Here is a 20,675-nt window from a genome sequence, read left to right on the forward strand (position 1 = left end):
TCATTTGTTTCCCTGTATTTTTTTATTATGTTTTGTCACCATACAGTACACCATTAGTTTTTGATGTAGTGTTCCATAATTCATTGTTTGTGTATAACACCCAGTGCTCCATGCAGTACTGCCCTCCTTAAGACCCATCACTGGGCTAACCCATCCCCCGACACCCCTCCCCTCTAAAACCCTCAGTTTGTTTCTTGGAGTCCATAGTCTCTCATGGTTAGTCTCCCCCTCTGAATCCCCCCATTCATTTTTCCCTTCCTTCTCCTAATGTCCTCCATGCCATTCCTTATGTTCCACAAATAAGTGAAACCATATGATAATTGATTTTCTCTGCTTGACTTATTTCACTCAGCACAATCTCCTCCAGTTCCATCCATCTTGATGCAGAAGTTGGGTATTCATCCTTTCTGATGTCTGAGTAATGTTCCATCGTCTATATGGACCACATCTTTATCCATTCGTCTGTTGAAGGACATCTCAGCTCTTCCCTGTATTTTTTATTTCTTCTTTTAGTTCCTGGTTGACCCATTCATTGTTTAGTAGCATGTTATTTAACTTCCATGTATTTATGGTTTTTCTAGATTTTTTCTTGTGATTGACATCTAGTTTCATAGCGTTGTGGTCAGAAAAGATGGATGGTATGACTTCAGTCTTTTTGAATTTGTTGAGGCTTGTTTCATAGCTTAATATGTGATCTGTTCTGGAGAATGTTCCATGTACACTTGAAAAGAATGTGTATTTTGGGGATGGAATGTTCTGTTAAAACCATTTGTTCCAGTGTGCCATCCAAAGCCATTGTTGTTGATTTTCTATTTAGAATTTCTGTCCATTGATGTAAGTGGAGCATTAAAGCCCCCAACTATTATTGTATTATTTATCAGTTAGCTCCTTTATGTTTGTCATTAACTGTTTTATATTTAGGTGTTCCCATGTTGGGGGCATAGATGTTTACAATTGTTAGATCTTCTTATTGGATAGTCTCCTTTATAATGACATAGTGCCCTTAATCTCTTGTTACAGTCTTTGGTTCAAAATATAGTTTATCTGATACAGATAGCTACTCTGTCTTTCTTTTGATGTCTATTTGCATGATAAATGATAAATGTTTCTTCATCCCCTCACTTTCAAGTTGCAGGTGTCTTTAGGTCTAAAATGAGTCTCTTATAGGCAGCATATAGATGGGTCTTGTTTTCTTATCCATTCTGACACTCTGTGTCTTTTGATTGGAGCATTTAATCCATTTACATTCAGAGTAATTATTGATAGATTTGTATTTAGTGCCATTTTATTACTTGTTTTGTCATTGTTTCTGGAGATTTTCTCTGTTCCTTTTTGTCTTTGTCACTTTTGGTCTTTCCTTTCCACTCAAAGAGTCCCCTTTAATATTTCTTGCATGGGTGGTTTAGTGGTCATGAACTCCTTTAGTTTTTGTTTGTCTTAGAAACTCTTTATCTTTCCTTCTATTCTGAATGATAGTCTTGCTATCATTGGGTAGAGTATTCTTGGCTATAGATTTTTCTCATTTAGCACATTGAATATCATGCCACTCTCTTCTGGCTTGCCAACTTTCTGTTGAGAGATCTACAGATAGCCTTATGGGTCTTTCCTTGTAATTTAGGGACTTCTTTTGTCTTGCTGCTTTAGGATTTTTTCTTTATCATATATTTTGCAAATTTAATTACAATGTATCTTGATGTTGGCCTACTTTTGTTGATTTTGATGGGCATTCTCTGTGCCTCCTGGATCCGGAAGTCTGTTTCCTTCTCCAGATTAGGGAAGTTTTCGGCTATTATTTCCTCAAATAAATTTTCTGCCCTCTTTTCTCTCTCTTCTTCTTCTGGGACTCCTATGACATGAATGTAATTACATTTGATGGAGTCCCTGAGTTCTCTAAGTCTATTCTCATGATCCATAATTCTTCCTCTCTTTTGTTCTGCTTCCTTATTTTCCATAATTTTATCTTCTATTTCACTAATTTGTACCTCTGCTTCTTCCAGCCTGTGTTCATTACATCCGGTCTGTTTCCAATCTGTTATTGCATTTTTCATTTGACTGGTTTTTTTTAACTCTTTTATCTCTGTATTAAGGGCCTCCCTAAAGTTTTCCATTCTTCTCTCTAGCCCAGTAAGTATCCTTATGATTGTTGCTTTAAATTCTCCATCAGGCATATTACCTATATTTGTTTCAGTTAGATCTCTGACCATGACCTTATCTTGTTGCTTCATTTGGAATGAATTCCTCCATCTTGGCATTTTGTCTAAGTCTCTGTCTTTTGCTGTGTGTTCGAAAAGCCTGTTATGTGTCCTGGTTTTGAGAGTAATGGCTTTTTGAAGAAGTGGTCAAGTAGTATCCAGGGCCTGGCACTTCAGGTGTGTGCTGTGTGCACTCTGCTGCTGTGTTTTGGCTGCTCTGTCCTTCAGGCCAGTTGTCTGCAGAGGTTCTCCTTGCCTGCATTGGGCAGTGTTTGATCCTTGGCCAGAGTGCGGTGAGTTTTAACTAGGTGTGCTCTGCTGTGCTTGTTAAATGAGACCTGATACTACTTCCACTAGAACTGAAGCCTCGCAGAACTCTGGCTGGGAGACGTGGTGTGGACAGGGGTTTCTGCTGGTCTTCTGGGGAAGGGGCCCGCCGCACTGGCCCTGAGACACACTTGTCCAAGAAGGGCAGTCCCAGCAGAGCACAGGGGTTTGGGGCCTGGTGTAAGCAGGTCAGGCAGCCAGTGTCGGTACTATACTGTTAACCGCAAGTGGCTCTGCGTTTATGCTGAGGGGCTGGGGGAGGAGAAGGCACCCGCCAGCTCTTTTGTCCCTGGAGAGGCAACTCTGCAAATGCCACCTCTCACAGATGCTCTCTAAGAGAGCGAACCGTCTCCGCATGTCACCTGGGCATTCCTCAGATGATGCCATCTGCCCCCCACCCCCAGGCTGCTTGCTTGCCTTCCCTCCAGGAGTAGGGCAGTGCCTCAGGTCTCTGTACCAGCCAAGCCTGCCAACCTTTAAAACTCCAGTCTTCAAGACCCACGGGTTGCAAAAACTCATGAAAATCAACCCCTCTCATTTTCCCAGCAAATGGCTGTGGGGAAGTGTTCTCTGTGTGCATTCCCCTGAACCCTCCTTTTTCTCTCACCTTTGTCCGAGACCAGGGCTCCCTCCCCTCCACAACACCCACGATCCTCTCCCCCACACCATGTCTCTGCACTTACTTGTTGTGGCCCCTTCTCTCCCTCTAGTTGTGCAGTTTGCTCTGTCCATCCTCAGTTGATTTCTTGGGTATTCAGAGTGATTTGATAATTATCTAGTTGTGTTTGAGGGATGACGAGCCTGTAGAGTTCTCCTACTACACCTCCATCTTAATAAATATTATTTTAAAGAATAACAATTAAAAATAGTCATTGTTGGAAAAAGTAAAAAATAAATAAAAACAGAATTACGAAGACGCAAACACCTTTTCTCAAATATTATGCTCAGTTATTGTTCCTTTCCTCCCAATCTCATAGCTATACCCTTGCTGGTCCTGACACCATTGAATGCCTGGCCAATGGCAAATGGAATGGAAGTAACCAGCAGTGTCTGGCTGTCTCCTGTGATGAGCCCCCCAACGTGGAACACGCCTCTCCGGAGACTGCCCATCGGTTATTTGGAGACATTGCCTTCTACTATTGCTCAGATGGTTACAGCCTGGCAGACAATTCCCAGCTCTTTTGCAATGCCCAGGGCAAGTGGGTTCCCCCAGAGGGTCAGGCCATGCCCCGTTGTATAGCTCATTTCTGTGAAAAACCCCCATCTGTTTCCTATAGCATTTTAGAATCTGTGAGCAAAGCAAAATTTGCAGCAGGGTCAGTCGTGAGCTTTAAATGCACAGAAGGTTTTGTACTGAACACCTCAGCAAAGATTGAATGTTTGAGAGGTGGGCAGTGGAACCCTTCCCCCATGTCCATCCAGTGTATCCCCGTGCGGTGCGGAGAGCCACCAAGCATCATGAATGGCTATGCAAGTGGATCAAACTACAGTTTTGGGGCCATGGTGGCTTACAGCTGCAACAAGGGGTTCTACATCAAAGGGGAGAAGAAGAGAACCTGCGAAGCCACAGGACAGTGGAGTAGCCCTACACCCACATGCCACCCTGTGTCTTGCAATGAACCGCCTAAGGTGGAGAATGGCTTTCTGGAGGTAAGAGACTAATGAGTGAGTGGCCCGTGGCTTTCATCACTGACAGCCAGCCCCCTGTGGCTAACCTGGAATTCAGAAGCAGGACACTGAACAGATTAACTGTTGAAAAACACAAGTGGCTAGACCTATAGGTAGTGAATATTGGAGAGAAGTTGATAGAGATCAGTAATCCTTTTAATGTATAGCTTTCTACCTTCTGCTGGCATGTAGACATTTGAAGTGCTTTGCAGCAATACCTTAGCCCTAACTATGAAGTTAGAATGAGCCAATTTTTCATATAATATTGTTTTTCTTTGTAGAAGAAGTTATTCCAAGATGGATGTATATTTTATAGAAATCAAGGTCTAATGGAACTTAGAGAGATCTAGTATCATTTCTAATTTTTAGACAAAAGATGAGGTGAATCATCCATTCACTATAATGCAGTTATTACAGTTCTCTTTCAGTGGACCTAAAGGTAGTTTCACCAGGACAAAGGGTTCTATCAGATCCACACATATTTTCCTTTCACATTAGTATGTGCCTAATCTATTTCCCCAAATCAAGGGCTATTTTAAAAAGACAATATTCTAATTAAACATTATGTAAAAACCCACACATACATAATACCTTTTCTCCTTTATATTCTAAAACAACAGTAAACATCTTCTGTTTAACGCCTTTGCTCCAATGTAGTAGTGTTCCATTGGAAGAGAGTATATATAGATAAGGAGGCTTTCTTCATTTAACAAATATCTCTGAAGCTCTTACTAGGTGCCAGGTAAGCATTGGAGAGCTAGTATTTAACAATACAGATTAGGTCTGTGATGGCGTGGCGCTTACATGTGTGTGGGGTACCCAAGAAATAATAAGTAAACAAAACAAAGAGTTACATCCACTAGAGCAAGAAGTTCACTATAGCAGGCAAGCTAGACTTTTTACCGTGATAATCTTTTGAACATTTGCATAACTAACTCATCTTTGGTAGTGCCTAAAAATGACCTGTAATCATATTAGTCACTTATTTATTTAAGTGTTGAGATCATGAATATTAACTTTTGCTTTAAAAGATAAAATAATTTCCCATCTTTATAGCAGCAATTTTAAAAGTATGTTAAGAATGAACACAAAACTTTGTACTCTTAGGAATATAATATTTTATTTGCTTTTTTTGACAACATTAACAAATGTAGGTTGTATGCGTATGTTTCCTTCTCTGTGGTTAAAGCAACAAACGAGAGCATTGCTTTGGTGAGCAAGATGTTTTTGAACTTACTAAGTAATTTATAATTTTGGGGAGTAGTCTACCAAATCATCAATTTAAAACTATTGATCTTTTACTTATTATAGGCTCAGCCTTTTGGTAGGCATTTCTGCAATAGGGATTACCTAATTTGACCTGTCCTTTTCACTTACTAAAAATAGAATAGACCTGATTGAAAAAAACATAAATCTTTATTTGCTTATGTCTTAACTGATTTGTTTTAACATAGGCATTTTAGTCTATTTTTTTATTACTATTCAATGTATTTAGTTAATTATATTATTTGTTATACGAATTATACTTAAGTGTTTTCTCCCTATTATACAGCATACAACTGGCAGGATCTTTGAGAGTGAAGCGAGATATGGGTGTAATCCAGGCTATAAGTCAGTTGGAAGTCCTGTATTTGTCTGTCAAGCCAATCGCCACTGGCACAGTGAATCCCCTCTGTCGTGCGTCCCTCTCAACTGTGGAAAACCTCCCCCGATCCAGAACGGCTACATGAAAGGAGAAAATTTTGAAGTAGGGTCCAAGGTTCAGTTTTTCTGTAATGAGGGTTATGAGCTTATCGGTGATAATTCTTGGACGTGCCAGAAATCTGGCAAATGGAATAAGAAGCCAAACCAGAAATGTGTGCCTGCCAAGTGCCCAGAGCCTCCCCTCTTGGAAAACCAGCTCGTCCTGAAGGAGTTAGCTACTGAAGTAGGAGTGGTGACATTTTCTTGTAAAGAAGGACATGCCCTTCAGGGGCCCTCTGTCCTGAAATGCTTGCCATCACAGCAATGGAATGATTCTTTTCCTCTTTGTAAGATGGTTCTTTGCCTCCCACCTCCCCTCATTTCCTTTGGTGTCCCCGCTCCTTCTTCAGCTCTTCATTTTGGAAGTACTGTCAAGTATTCTTGCGTGGATGGATTTTTCCTGAGAGGGGATCCTACCACCTCCTGCCAAGCTGATGGGACATGGAGTTTTCCACTGCCAGAATGTGTCCCCGTGGAATGTCCCCACCCTGAGGAAATTCTCAACGGCATCATCGATGTACAAGGTCTTGCCTATCTCAGCACAGCTCTCTATACCTGCAAGCCCGGCTTTGAGCTGGTGGGAAATACTACCATCCTTTGTGGAGAAAATGGTCACTGGCTTGGAGGAAAACCCACCTGTAAACCCATTGAGTGCCCAATGCCCAAGGAGATTTCAAATGGCAAATTCTCTTACATGAACCTACACTATGGGCAAACCATTACATACTCCTGTGACCGAGGCTTCAGGCTGGAAGGTCCCAAAGCCTTGACTTGTTTAGAGACAGGCGATTGGGATATGGATGTTCCATCATGCAGTGCCATCCACTGTAATCCCCCACAACCCATTGAAAATGGTTTTGTAGAAGGCGCAGATTACAGCTACGGGGCCATGATCATCTACAGCTGCTTACCTGGGTTCCAGGTAGCTGGTCATGCCATGCAGACCTGTGAAGAGTCAGGATGGTCAAGCTTCATACCAACATGTGTACCCATAGACTGTGGTCTCCCGCCTCATATTGATTTTGGAGAATGTACTAAGGTGAAAGATGGTCAGGGATATTTTGGAGAAGAAGAAGATATGATGGAAGTTCCATATCTGACTCCTCGCCCTCCTCACCATCTGACAGCAGGGGCTAAAACCGGGGAAGGCACAAAAGGATCTCCTACTGCACATTCAGCAAACTTTCTATATGGCACCATTGTTTCATACACCTGTAATCCAGGATATGAGCTTTTAGGGAGCCCTGTGCTGTTGTGCCAGGAAGATGGCACTTGGAATGGCAGTGCCCCATCCTGCATTTCAATTGAGTGCGACTTGCCCATTGCTCCTGAAAATGGCTTTTTGCATTTTACAGAGACGACCATGGGCAATGCTGTACAGTATAGCTGCAAACTTGGACACGTTCTGCTGGGCTCCGACATAAGATTTTGTCTACAGAACAAAGAATGGAGTGGTGTTTCTCCAAGGTGTGAGGCCATTTCGTGCAAAGCGCCAAATCCACTTATGAATGGCTCCATCAAAGGAAGCAACTACACATACCTGAGTGTGTTGTACTATGAGTGTAATCCTGGGTATGTGTTGAATGGCCCCGAGAGGAGAACGTGCCAACAAAATAAAAATTGGGATGAGAATGAGCCAATTTGTGTTCCTGTGGACTGTGGGTCACCTCCAGTCTCAGCCAATGGCCAGGTGAAAGGAAATGAATATACATTCCAAAAAGAGGTTGAGTACACTTGCAATGTCGGGTTCTTACTTGAGGGAGCCAGGAGTCGCGTCTGTCTTGCCGACGGAAGTTGGAATGGAACCACTCCCATCTGTGTGCCCATCAGATGTGCCACCCCACCGCAGGTGGCGAATGGAGTGATGGATGGCCTGGACTATGGCTTTGGAAAGGAAGTGGTGTTCCACTGTCAGGATGGCTACATGTTGCATGGTGATCCAAAACTCACCTGTCAGTCCAATGGCAACTGGGATGCAGAGTTTCCTTTCTGTAAACCAGTCAACTGCGGCCCTCCTAAAGATCTTCCCCATGGCTTTTCTAATGGCTTCTCCTTTTATCACGGGGGGCATATACAATATCAGTGCTTTCCTGGCTATAAGCTCCATGGAAGTCCTTCAAGAAGGTGTCTTTCCAATGGTTCCTGGAGTGGCAGCCCGCCTTCCTGCCTGCTTTGCAGGTGTGCCACGCCAGTGATTCAAAATGGAGCTGCCAATGGGACAGATTTTGGCTGTGGGAAGGCAGCCCAGATTCAGTGCTTCAAAGGCTTCAAGCTCCACGGAGTTTCTGAGATCACCTGTGAAGCCAATGGCCAATGGAGCTCTGGCTTCCCATACTGTGAACACGCTTCTTGTGGTTCCCCCCCAACGATACCAAATGCATTCATCAGTGCGAGCGGCTCTTGGGAGGAAAATGTGATAACTTACAAATGCAGATCTGGGTTTGTCCTACAAGGCAGTTCAGATCTGGTTTGTACAGAGAAAGGGACGTGGAGCCAGCCTTATCCAGTCTGTGAGCCCTTGTCCTGTGGACCCCCACCATCTGTCGCCAATGCAGTGGCCAATGGAGAGGCACACACTTTTGAAAGTAAAGTGAAACTCAGGTAAGACCATGGCTCTAGTGTCTCCAAAGGGTGCAGACAGGAGGATTGTAAAATAAAAAGTGCTAGGTCAAGAATTAAGCTAAGTGGGAAAATACCATCTCTGGACTGCTCTCCAAAAACTGAAGCTTTTATTTATTTTTTTATTTTTTTTAAGATTTTATTTATTTATTTGAGAGAGAGAATGAGAGAGAGAGAGCATGAGAGGGAGGAGGGTCAGAGGGAGAAGCAGACTCCCTGGCGAGCAGGGAGCCGGATGCGGGACTCGATCCCGGGACTCGAGGATCATGACCTGAGCCGAAGGCAGTCGCTTAACCAACTGAGCCACCCAGGCGCCCTATAGCAAGATATCTTAAGTAGACTTCCAACCTATGCTATTTGAACAAACTAAACTATTTGATGCACAAATGGTGACTTTTTGCTGTAAAGTTATCTATAATGCATTATTAAAAAGAAATAAGAGAATATGGAATAAATTTATAAGTTAAATTTTTATTGGAATAAATGCCCATAAGATATCTCAACCCTCTAAATCAATTTAGATTTTATTCACGTCTCTGAAGGAATTATGGATTATCCTTCACATATTGGCTTCTTAGATTTTAATAATTCAGTTACTCTTCGGGGCGCCTGGGTGGCTCAGTTGGTTAGGCGACTGCCTTCGGCTCAGGTCATGATACTAGAGTCCCGGGATCGAGTCCCACGTCGGGCTCCCTGCTCAGAGGGGAGTCTGCTTCTCCCTCTGACCCTCCCCCTCTCATGCTCTCTCATTCTCACTCTCAAATAAATAAATAAAATCTAAAAAAAATAATAATAATAATAATAATTCAGTTACTCTTCTTAAACATGTCTATGGTGAACATCTTAGCCCTACCTTCATTTTCTCCTAATTTCAGTAAGGAGGAGACCCAAGGGAGTATCATCAGTGATAAGAAATGATAAGAAATGAAGGGTAGTTGATCATGTACTGAGAAGAAAAACAAAAATTATCCCTTGCTTTTGAAATACATCTTCAGTTTTCTCTTCAGATGTTGATATGTGACATATCTTGAGAAATCACAGTATCACCTGCTTCTCAAGAGCTCCCCATTTGTTATGCCGTGTCATATATTGATTATGTTTCAGATCTTTACTTGTAGTAAACAGATTACAAGTTTACAAAACCTGTGACTCCTACCTAGCCTGGTGATTTGTGAAATTGAAAAAATATATCCACCTAATAAATGTTAATTAGCTAAATGGTTTAATTTAAAAGGCAGTGTAGTATAGTAGTGAAAGCGTGGATTCTAGAACCAGACTCCCTAGGCAGGAATCTCATCTCTATTACTTGCTGGGGAAGTTATTTAGTGTCTCTGATGTCAGTTTCATCATCTGCTAAATGGGAATAAAGATAATAATCATACTTGCTCATAGGGTTCACATGAGAATTAAATGAATTAATATTTGTAGAACACTTAGAACAGTGACTAGAATGTAATAAGTGCTATGTAAACATTTGCTGAATAAATAAATGCAAATTTTAAAAAATCATAGAGTATTTTAGAGCCAGGTTGATTTGAGTTTGAACACTAATACTGTTGTTACATAATAGTATCTACTACTCAGGATTAAAAGAAATACCCTATATAAAGGACTTAGAACAGTGCTTGGCATAAAGTAGATTCTCAATAAATATTAATTGTCATATTCTTACTAGTATCTGAGTCTGTTTTGTGCTTTGTCTAGAATTTTTTGAACTATTAGCTATTTTCAGAATAAAAGTGAATTCAATATTGATATTATCCACAACAAGGGTAAATAATGCCAACAACATTTAAATCAACTTTAGGCTTGGCTAATCCTTAATGTGGACAGCTAAGGACTGATCTGCTTGTCATTTGTTATGTTGGTGTTTTTGCACGGCAATGCCGTTCCTTTGACATTCAAATCAGTTTCAATATATCACATAAAATGTCTACTGAGCTTTGTAACAGCATCTTAAATCCAAGAATAAGTCACCAACTGTATTGTACTCTCTTTAAGGCACTTATTTTGCTTTTCCATTGTAGGTGTCTGGAAGGTTATGTGATGGATACAGATATAGATACATTCACCTGCCAGAAAGATGGTCACTGGTTTCCCGAGAGAATCTTCTGCAGCCCTAAAAAATGTCCTCTTCCAGCAAATATAACACATATACGTGTTCATGGGGATGATTTCAGTGTGAATAAGCAAGTTTCTGTGTCATGTGCAGAAGGGTATATCTATGAGGGAATTAACATATCAACGTGTCAGGTAAGATTCTCTGTCCTAGAACGTGTATGTGTAACTCATTTATATATATTAAATGTGTGTGTGTGTGTCTACAGCAGTATCTGACTATCCTGAAAATAAAAAAATGTCTCAAGTTTCCAACTGTGTCAAGAATTTGAGGAGTTTTTTGGTAGATATATTGTAAAACATAGCTTTCTTTTTAATATTCCCATTTTTAAACTAAGAAAATGCCAAGAGTAGGTGAAAAGTGCCAAAGTGAGATAAAATGTTAAAATATCTATAACAAATATTCATGAAAAAGTAACCATAAGACAGATGGTCTACACATAAATGTAGTAAAGAGTGTCCTTGTGTGGGAAATGAGCCCTGTCTGATAGCAAATGTTTCCAGTTTTAGTAGAAAAACCAGAGGTTGCAGAAACAGACAGTAACTTAGATCAAATCCTGTCTCTGCTACCTACTACTTGTGTGACTTTAAGAAAGCCACTTAAAATGTCTGAGCTTCAGTCTCCTTATTTGAAAAAATGTGTATAACAATATATGTCTTGTATGGTCAGAATGAGAAACTAGAGAGTAAACGGGGGAAAATGCCTAGATCAGCACCATAGAGAGCAGATATCCCTAGCACACCCTCTTCACCAGAGAAAGAAAAATAAAACGAGTTATCGATATATTCTTCTGTTGCTGGAGTTGGGGGAGGGAGGAGCTGAAAGGGGGGACAGGCTGCATGGTATAGAAATGACTTTTACCTTAAACATTCCTTTGAACTCCATCGCTAATATTGACAGGCTCTGTGACGACCTAATTCCCCCCCTTTATTTGTAAATCTGTAACTGGAAGAATGAAATTATTTAATGTTTATAAAGCATCTAGTACATACCTGACATTTAGTAGGGACTCAAGAACTATTTCATAGTCCTCCCGGTTTTCCATTTATAAATCATGCATACTCAGTGATTCATTGCTACCAAACCTAAAAAGAGGAACATCGCAGGAAGCAGGTCAGATGACTGTCAGAGTTACTGCACTCTCAAAATTGGTATCATTCCAGATGGTCCCTTCTAGATTTAGAGCTGAAGCAGTTTGAGGGACAGCTTTTTCAAGGACCCTGAGCTGTTTGAAATAAACTTACAGGAAGTTTGTCCTGTAGGGACATGCTCAGGGAATTAATTCAACGTTCCTCCAGAGCTTGTCTGGGTTGGGTGTGTGGACAACTGGGTGCTCCTCCGTGTGCCCTGTAGGACCCTGACATATTGGTGACTATGGGTTTGGTTTATTTTTGGAGTCGATAATTTATTTTTGACAACCCTCATTGCTTTCTCCACATAAGGTATGACCCCTCACACAAACCCCACACAAATGAGTTTTGGGTTGAATTCTGTTCTAAAAGGTAGAATAGACCTTTTCTAAGTGCTTAAATGCAGGAATTGTCTAAAACTATGTTCAGTGCCTAGAAATATTTTATTTTGATACAACAAAACGATTCTGTACTTCATAGAACAAATAAATGGATGAGAAGATCAATATGAATTTTGAAGAATGAATACTGAAGGAGTTCTGGCCCTTCCTGAAATTAAGACATATTACAGAATTACAAAGGTCCTATCAGTGTGGTTTGGTATAGATTCAGCAGACAGGAAAATGAGGGGAATGGAGGAAATAAATCAAAAGTACATCCTGATAAAGGAATCATCACAAATGGGAGAAAGGAATCATTAGTAAACAAATTATTCTGATATAGTGAAGTAACCATTACAGGAAAAAACTAAAATATGCCAAAACAGTTCCAGGATATATCAAAAGAAACCAATACCACATAGTTTTTAAAAGTTAATAGTAATGCCCAGAATAATTTATGTAGAAAGATATGTTTATTGAAGCATTATTCACAGTATTGAAAAATTAGATGCAACTTATATTTCCGACATTAGGGGAGTGGTTAATTATGAGGCAAACACATATATAAAATTAATTCTCCCTCAAATGTGGAATAAATGTCCTGTTTTATTTTATTTTTTAATTTTTTTAAAAGATTTTATTTATTTATTTGACACAGAGAGAGAGTTAGCGAGAGCAGGAACACAAGCGGGGGAGTGGGAGAGGGAGAAGCAGGCTTCCTGCCGAGCAGGGAGTCCTGATGCGGGGCTCGATCCCAGGACCCTGGGATCATGACCTGAGCTGAAGGTAGACGCTTAACGACTGAGCCACCCAGGCACCCCGCCATAAATGTCCTGTTTTAGACTGTTATCCAGCTCATGCACCATTTCCTCAAAGAAAACAGAAAATTATTAGCAAGAGAATAATAGTCTTCAAGAGAAACATCTGGGTATGCCTCACTTCACACAAATAGATGATGAAAGATGTTAACTCTGAGTGGGGCGGGGGGCGGGGGGAGCAGTAAAGTGAAATGTAAGGACACATTAGTATCAGTCATGGAATATTTGTGTCAACCTTCCAGTCCTCCTTCATCGTAATGAAAACATACTTCTTGGTGTTCTTGATTTTTTTAATGGATTCTATTAGGAACAAAATATTTGTTTTATGTGTGTGAGAAATGTCTAAAATTGTTCAGCAGTAACTGAGAAGGCCATCTAATAATTAGCCTGTGTTTTTTTAAGGCCACAGGTAATACATATCAGAAGTAGAACCAAATTCTAGGTTCTTTTGACCATCATTTTGGGGATTATTCTTCTATGCCAATATTTGCCAATTTCTTCATTCATATGTATTAACTCCTAAATGTAATTTCTTTTTTTTTTTAAGATTTTATTTATTTATTTGAGAGACAGAGAGAGAGAGAGAGCATGAGGGGGGGAGGGTCAGAGGGGGAAGCAGACTCCCCACCGAGCAGGGAGCCCGATGTGGGACTCGATCCCAGGACCCCAGGATCATGACCTGAGCCTAAGGCACACGCTTAAGCAACTGACCCAGGCAGGCACCCCTAAATGTAATTTCTAATCTGTCATTTGTTATTTAGCTTGATGGCACCTGGGAGCCACCATTTTCTGATGAGTCCTGCAGTCCAGTTTCTTGTGGAAAACCTGAAAGTCCAGAACATGGGTTTGTGTTTGGCAGTAAATACAGTTTTGAAAGCACAATTATTTATCAGTGTGAACCTGGCTATGAATTAGAGGTAAGTGAATAAGTTGGTTAACTAGAATTAATTTGTTTTTCCAATATACTTGGGAACATTTTTAGTATTAACACCAATTTGTTTCACTGATTTTGGCCCTAAAAGATTTTTTAAACTTTGTTACTGTATATCCTAACACTCTCCAAGAAATATTTAAAGTGACTTATAATTTTAAAAAACAAAGTAAGTCTCAAATTCAAAAAATCAGAGCCATGAAAAAGAAGAGGAAGCTGGAATACTAGCCACAAGACTGATACTGTTACTTTAGTTGGTCATTTAAGCCTGTGTTTTGGCCTCCTGTTAATCCTGCTGTGTAACAGGGCAGTCCATCTGTCACTGTGGGGAGAAGACCATAGGGATTTAGGTATACAAACTAAGACTTCCTCAAGCAATGGGTTTACATACCTTGGAGGGTTCTTGGTTGAGATGCCAGGTTGACGTATGACAAGTGTGGCCTGAAAATCCTCAGAGCAGTTCTAACCAAATACCAAGTTAGGTTTCAAGACCACTCCTGGTCTGTAGTATTAAAACCCCATCAGCAACACCTGTGTCTCCCTATTTACTTTGGTGGGAAGGCTGCAGTTGATTTTTTTTAAGTTGTTTTTTTTTTAAATCACCCAGTGCTCATCATGATGAATGCCCTCCTTAATCCCCATCACCTATTTCACCCATCCCCCCACCGACCTCCCCTCTGATAACCATCAGTTTGTTCTCCATAGTTAAGAGTCTCTTTCTCGGTCTGTTTCTCTCTCTTTCTCTTTTCCCCTTTGTTCGCTTGTTTTGTTTCTTAAATTCGGCACATGAGTAAAATCATATGGTATTTGTCTTTCTCTGACTGACTTATTTCACTTAGCAGCCATGTCATTCCATCCATGTCATTGCAAATGGCAAGATTTCATTCTTTTTATGGCTGAGTAATATTCCATTGTAATATATACCACATCTTCTTTATCCATTCATCAGTTGATGGACACTTAGGCTACTTCCATATCTTGGCTACTGTAAATAATGCTGCAGTAAATGTAGGGGGGCATATACCCCCTTAAATTAGTGTTCTTGTATTCTTTGGGTAAATACCCAGTAGTGTGATAGCTGGATCATAGGGTAGTTCTACTTTCAACTTTTTTTTTTTTTAAAGATTTTATTTATTTATTCATGAGAGACAGAGAGAGAGAGAGAGAGAGGCAGAGGGAGAAGCAGGCTCCCAAGGAGCAGGGAGCCCGATGCAGGACTCGATCCCAGGACGCTGGGATCATGACCTGAGCCGAAGGCAGACGCTTAACCATCTGAGCCACCCAGGCGCCCTACTTTCAACTTTTTGAGGAACCTCCATAATGTCTTCCACAGTGACTGCACTAGTTTGCCTTTCCACCAACAGTGCAAGAGGGTTCCTTATTCTCCACATACTCACCAATACTTGTTGTTTCTTGTGTTTTTTATTTTAGCTATTCTGACAGGTGTGACATGATATCTCATTGTAGTTTTGATTTGCATTTCCCTAGTGGTGAGTGATATTGAACATCTTTTCATGTGTCTGTTAGCCATCTGTATGTCTTCTATGGAGAAATGTCTGTTCATGTCTTCTGCCCATTTTTAATTGAATTATTTGTTTTTTGGGTGTTGAGTTCTTTATATATTTTGGATACTAACCCTTTATCAGGCATATCATTTCAAATATCTTCTCCCATTCCATAGGTTGCCTTTTAGTTTTGTTGATTGTTTCCTTCACTGTACAGAAGCTTTTTTTAAGATTTTTATTTTTAAGTACTCTCTGCATCCAACATTTTTCATAATATCCTGATTGTTTATATTTCTGTGGTGTTGGTTGCTATTGCTCTTCTCTCATTTATGATTTTATTTATTTCAGTCCTTTCTCTTTTCTTTTTTGATAAGTCTGGTTAGGGTTTTTTTTCTGATGTAAGTATTGCTACTCTGGCTTTCTTTTGACATCCAGGTGCATGATAGATGTTTCTCCATCTCCTTACTTTCAATCTGCAGGTGTCTTTAGGTCTAAAATGAGTCTCTTGTAGGCAGTTTATAGATGGGTCTTGGTTTTTCATCCATTCTGTCACCCTCTGTCTTTTGATTGGAGCATTTAGTCCATTTACATTCAAAATAATTATTGATGGATATGTATTTATTGCCATTTTATTACTTGTTTTGTGGCTGTTTCTGAAGTTTTTCTCTGATTCTTTCTTATCTAATTCTCTCATGTTTTGCTGATTTTCTTTAGCAATACATCTGGATTTCTTTCTCTTCATTCTGTGCATATTTATTAGTGGTTTTTGATTTGTGGTTACCATTAGGTTTGTATATAACATCTTCTGCATATAGCAGTCTAAATTAAGTTGATAGATATTTAAGTTTGAACCCATTCTTTCCTCCTCATCTCCCCACATTTTAGGTATATGGTGTCATATTTTACATCCTTTTATTTTGTGAGTTCCTTGATTGATTTTTTACAAAAATATTCATTTTTATTGCTTTGTATTTCCTACCTTCATTATGTCATTTTTGGTCTATCCTTTCCACCCAAAGAGTCCCTTTAATATTTCTTGCAGGGCTGGTTTAATGGTCATGAAATCCTTTAGGTTTTGTTTGTCTGGGAAACTCTTTATCTCTCCTTCTATTCTGAGTGATAGCCTTACTGGATAGAGTATTCTCGGGTATAGATTTTTCTCATTTAACACTTTGAATATATCTTACAACTCCCTTCTGGCTTGGAATGTTTCTGCTAAAAAATCCACTGATAGCCATATAGGGTTTCCTTTGTATGTAACTGTCTTCTTTTGTTTTGCTGCTTTTAATATTTTTCTTTCTCACTATATTTTGCCATTTTAGTCACAATGTGTCTTGTGTAGATCTGCTTTTGTTGATTTTGTTGGGGGTTCTCTGTGCCTCCTGGATCTGGATATCTGTTTCTGTCCCCAGATTTAGGAAAGTTCTCAGCTATAACTTCTTCAAATAAATACTCTACCCCCTTTTCTCTCTCTTCTTCTGGGACTCCAATAATATTTGGAGTATTAATATTAGTATAATATTATGCTAATAATACCATAATATTATTATGTTCGATGTAGTCACTGAGTTCCCTAAATCTGTTCTCATTTTGCATGATTTTTTTTCTCTCTATTGTTCAGCTTAATTACTTTCCATTACTCTGTCTTCTGTGTCATTATTTCTTTCCTCTTCTTCCAGCTTGCTGTTACTTCTGTTAAGTATGTTGCTTCTTTTGTTTATTGAGCCCTTTATCTCTGCTATGTTATTCCTTATCTCTGTGTTAATGGTCTCACTGATGTCCTCCATTCTTTTGTGAAGTCTGGTGAGTATCCTTATGATCATTGCTTTAAATTCTCCATCAGGCATGTTACTTATATCTGTTTTGCCTAGATCTTTGGATGTGGCCTTGTCCCATTGTTTCATTTGGGACAAAATCCTCTGTCTTCTCATTTTATCTAATTCTCTGTGCCTGTTTCTCTGTGTTAAGAATGCTATGTCTCTCATTCTTGAGGGTAATGGCTTTATGAAGAAGAGGTCCTATAGTGCCCTGCAGTGTAGTGTCCCTTGTTCTCCAGGGCCTGGTGATTCTGAGAGTGTCTCCAATGTGTGTTGCATGTGCTCTGCTCTTGTGTCCTGGCTGCTTTATCCTTCAGGCCAGTGGTCTGCAGAGGTTCTCTTTGCCAGTTGTGGACAGTGTTTGTCTCTGGCCTAAATGTGGCACATTTAACTAGGTGTGCTCTGGTCTGCTTGTGAAATGAGACCTATCACCACCACCACCAGAACTGAGGCCTTGCAAAACTCCCAGGTCAGGAGGTGCAGTGTTGGCAGGGGTTTAGGCTGGTCTTCTGGAGTAGGGAGCCCACTGCACTGGTACTGAGGCAAGTGTGACTGGGAAGGAGGGTTCTTCTGGAGTGCGGGATGGCAGCACTGGTATAAGTAAGTTAGGTGGTGAGTGTCGACACTGCGCTGGTTTCTGCAGGTAGCCCTGTGCTTCTGCTGAGGGGGGCGAGGAATGGTGCCTGCCAGTTCCTTTTTTCCCAGAGGGGTCTCTCCATCAATGCTGCCTCTCTGAGACACACTCTGAGATGAGCAACTAACCTCCCCACTGCGTGCCCCAGGCATTCTTCAGGATCACTATGTCCATGCTGTATGTCTGGGGATGTTTGCCTGCCTTCTCTCTAAGAACAACTCCAATGTCCTCCAAGCTCTTCCAGAGCCAAACACACTGATCTTTAAAACTCTAGGCTTTGAACCCACCAGAACTTATGAAATTCAGGCCCTCTTGCTTTCCAAGCCAATTGTTATGGGGATTCATCCTCCCCATGTGCTCCCCTGTGTGCTAGTCTCTCTCTCACTCTTCTCTGCTACTGCAGCTCCCTCCCCACTGCAGTGGCCACAGTCTTTTTCTCTTCCAAAATGCATCTCTGCACTCCCTACCTTCTTCATTGTGGCCTCTTCTCTACCTTTAGTTATGGAGTTTGTTCTGCCAGTGTTCAAGTTGACTTGAGGGGTATTTAGTATGATTTGATAGTTATCTAGTTGTATTTGTGGGATGAGGTGAATCTAGGGTCCTCCTACTCCACTGCCATCCTCCCCTCCTATCTGGAGTCAATTTTGCTGAAGCATTGATCATATCATCAAACTTCAAATTTAAGAGGCTTGCTTATATTTCCTAATGTCATCATCTGTTTTTTCTGGAAACTTCTTCCTGTTTTTATGGTAGTAGTGGTATTTAAATGTGGGTTTTGCAGAAGTATTCATTGCCAGTTATTTGTTAAATTTGCATAGTACATTCCATAATTTTTTGACCATGCATTCAGAGAACTGTCATAAGATAGGTCCATGAAATTTGGAACTAAACTTACGTGGATCTTTTTTCATTTCCTTAGAAGATTTTTAAAAAAGAAAAAAAGAAGTATGATAATGTAATGGTTGATTGCATTTGGAGAGTTTTTCTGGTTTTGAAATTAATTTTTTAATGTGAGAGTACTAATCTTGCAATTTGTTAAGAAGTACAGTGGTATAAATTTAAACTTATGAATTTAAATTTAATATTTAGTAACTAGATGGGTCATTAAGTTTGAGGAAGTAGATGATTTACCTTAAAAAATTTGGGGAATATCCCAGTGTTAACTACAAAATTGAGAGACGTGCTATAGCAATAGTTCTCATTCTAAGCTACCTGTTAGAAACTTTTAAGAAATAGTAATGTCTAGTTACTTGCAGAAATAACCAATGCCAGGTGTGGGACATGAAATGTAAAAGATTAGCCTAGATAAGCTTGTCGTGTGAGATATTAGGGAACCTATTAAAGACTACATGTTAAAAAGACTTGGAGGCCAACTGGATGAGGTACCCACAGGCCAACATGAGACCATTTGGGCTTCAATAAGGCAATAACTTTAATGGACTAAACACATCAAATCTGTTACGAGTAACAATAGACTCATAAGGACACAGAAAATCAGTTGGTAACTATTAGAGGATGTTCATGAACAAATTCATTATTTTGAAAACAGACAATGAAATGGGAAGAATTGTCTTTTCCATGCTAACTGGATGACAAGAAAACCAGTAGAAAATGAATGGAAGTTTCCTTTATAGAAGTATTTCAGTCAATAATTGATAGAATTTAAATCTCAGAGTTTGCAACTCTTATGAACTAGTTGATTTAGGTCATCATCATCATGGCTACTGGTGTTAGAAAAAAAAGAGGCAACCAGATATTATGTGCCTCTGGATGGAAAAACACACCATATGAAAAAGTCTTGCCAAAAAGAAGAAAAGTTGAGTTTGAATCTTATCAAACCTCTAAATCTGACTACCAGTACCAAAGACAGAAGTACTTGGTAAGAGATACCATAATGCAGCCATCAGCAAAATTCTGTCTGTAGAAGTAGCTACAGAACAACTGACCCAGTTTTCCAGTTTCTGAAACAAATAAATTGACAGGGTAAGAGGGGAAGAAATAGAAGGAACCTATATTTTAAAGAGGTACATAAACCATGTAGACCTTATTTTAGTCCGGATTCAAGTGAACCATAAAGCAATAAGTTATAAAGTTTATGCAACAATTGGAAATTTGACCACTAACAGGATTGTTATTAATATTAAGGAATTACTTTTTAAGCTGTGATACTATTATTGGTTATTGTTGTTATAGTTTTAAGAGCCCGCATCTTTTAGAGATTAGTACTGAAATAATTACTGGTAAATGATTTGATGTCTGGGATTTGCTTCAAAATAAGGTGCATTCATAGGAAGGAGGTAGGGCTTAGATGAAACAAGGTTGGCCTTGAATTAATTGTATAAGGTGGGTGATGGCTATATCAAAGTTTGTTACTTTTCTTTCTACTGTTATATTTTGCATGTGTTTGAGTTCTTCTCCAAGCTTTAAATTCCTTATCTGCTATGAAGTAATAAAATAAAATTTTATACTATATGTTTAAAAAGATTAGGTTCTAAGTAATGTATTAAGGGGCTTGATTCTAAGTCAACATATGCACACAGATTTTGTTACCTGTTTCATTGCTCAGAGCCCTTTGGATATCAAATTATCTTGAAGCTGTATTCTGCCTTAGCAAGATGTCTGACAAAGAGCTATTGCCTCTCTTTTGGTTTTACCTAATGTCTTTCATCATTATTCTTCTTTTTTTTTTTAGATTTTATTTATTTGAGAGAGAGAGACAGAAATAGTGAGATAGAGAGCACAAGTGGGGAGGAGAGGGAGAAGCAGGCTCCCCACAGAGCAGGGAGCCCAAT

General features: G+C 39.7%; 1 protein-coding gene across 4 annotated transcripts in view; it reads left to right on the plus strand.

Moving 5' to 3' along the window:
• SVEP1 (sushi, von Willebrand factor type A, EGF and pentraxin domain containing 1) overlaps nt 1-20,675 on the plus strand; it is a 193,148-nt gene that overhangs the window by 150,021 nt on the left and 22,452 nt on the right. For all 4 annotated transcript variants that reach the window (XM_035016093.1, XM_035016091.1, XM_035016092.1 and 1 more), the window contains 4 exons: nt 3,497-4,169; nt 5,740-8,531; nt 10,577-10,802; nt 13,758-13,913. In XM_035016093.1, coding sequence (XP_034871984.1) covers nt 3,497-4,169; nt 5,740-8,531; nt 10,577-10,802; nt 13,758-13,913 — 3,847 coding nt within the window. The remainder of the gene's footprint in view (nt 1-3,496; nt 4,170-5,739; nt 8,532-10,576; nt 10,803-13,757; nt 13,914-20,675) is intronic.

Source organism: Mirounga leonina, unplaced genomic scaffold (assembly GCF_011800145.1).
Source record: "Mirounga leonina isolate KUSES-001 unplaced genomic scaffold, KU_Mleo_1.0 Mir_170, whole genome shotgun sequence".
Lineage (NCBI taxonomy): Eukaryota > Metazoa > Chordata > Mammalia > Carnivora > Phocidae > Mirounga > Mirounga leonina.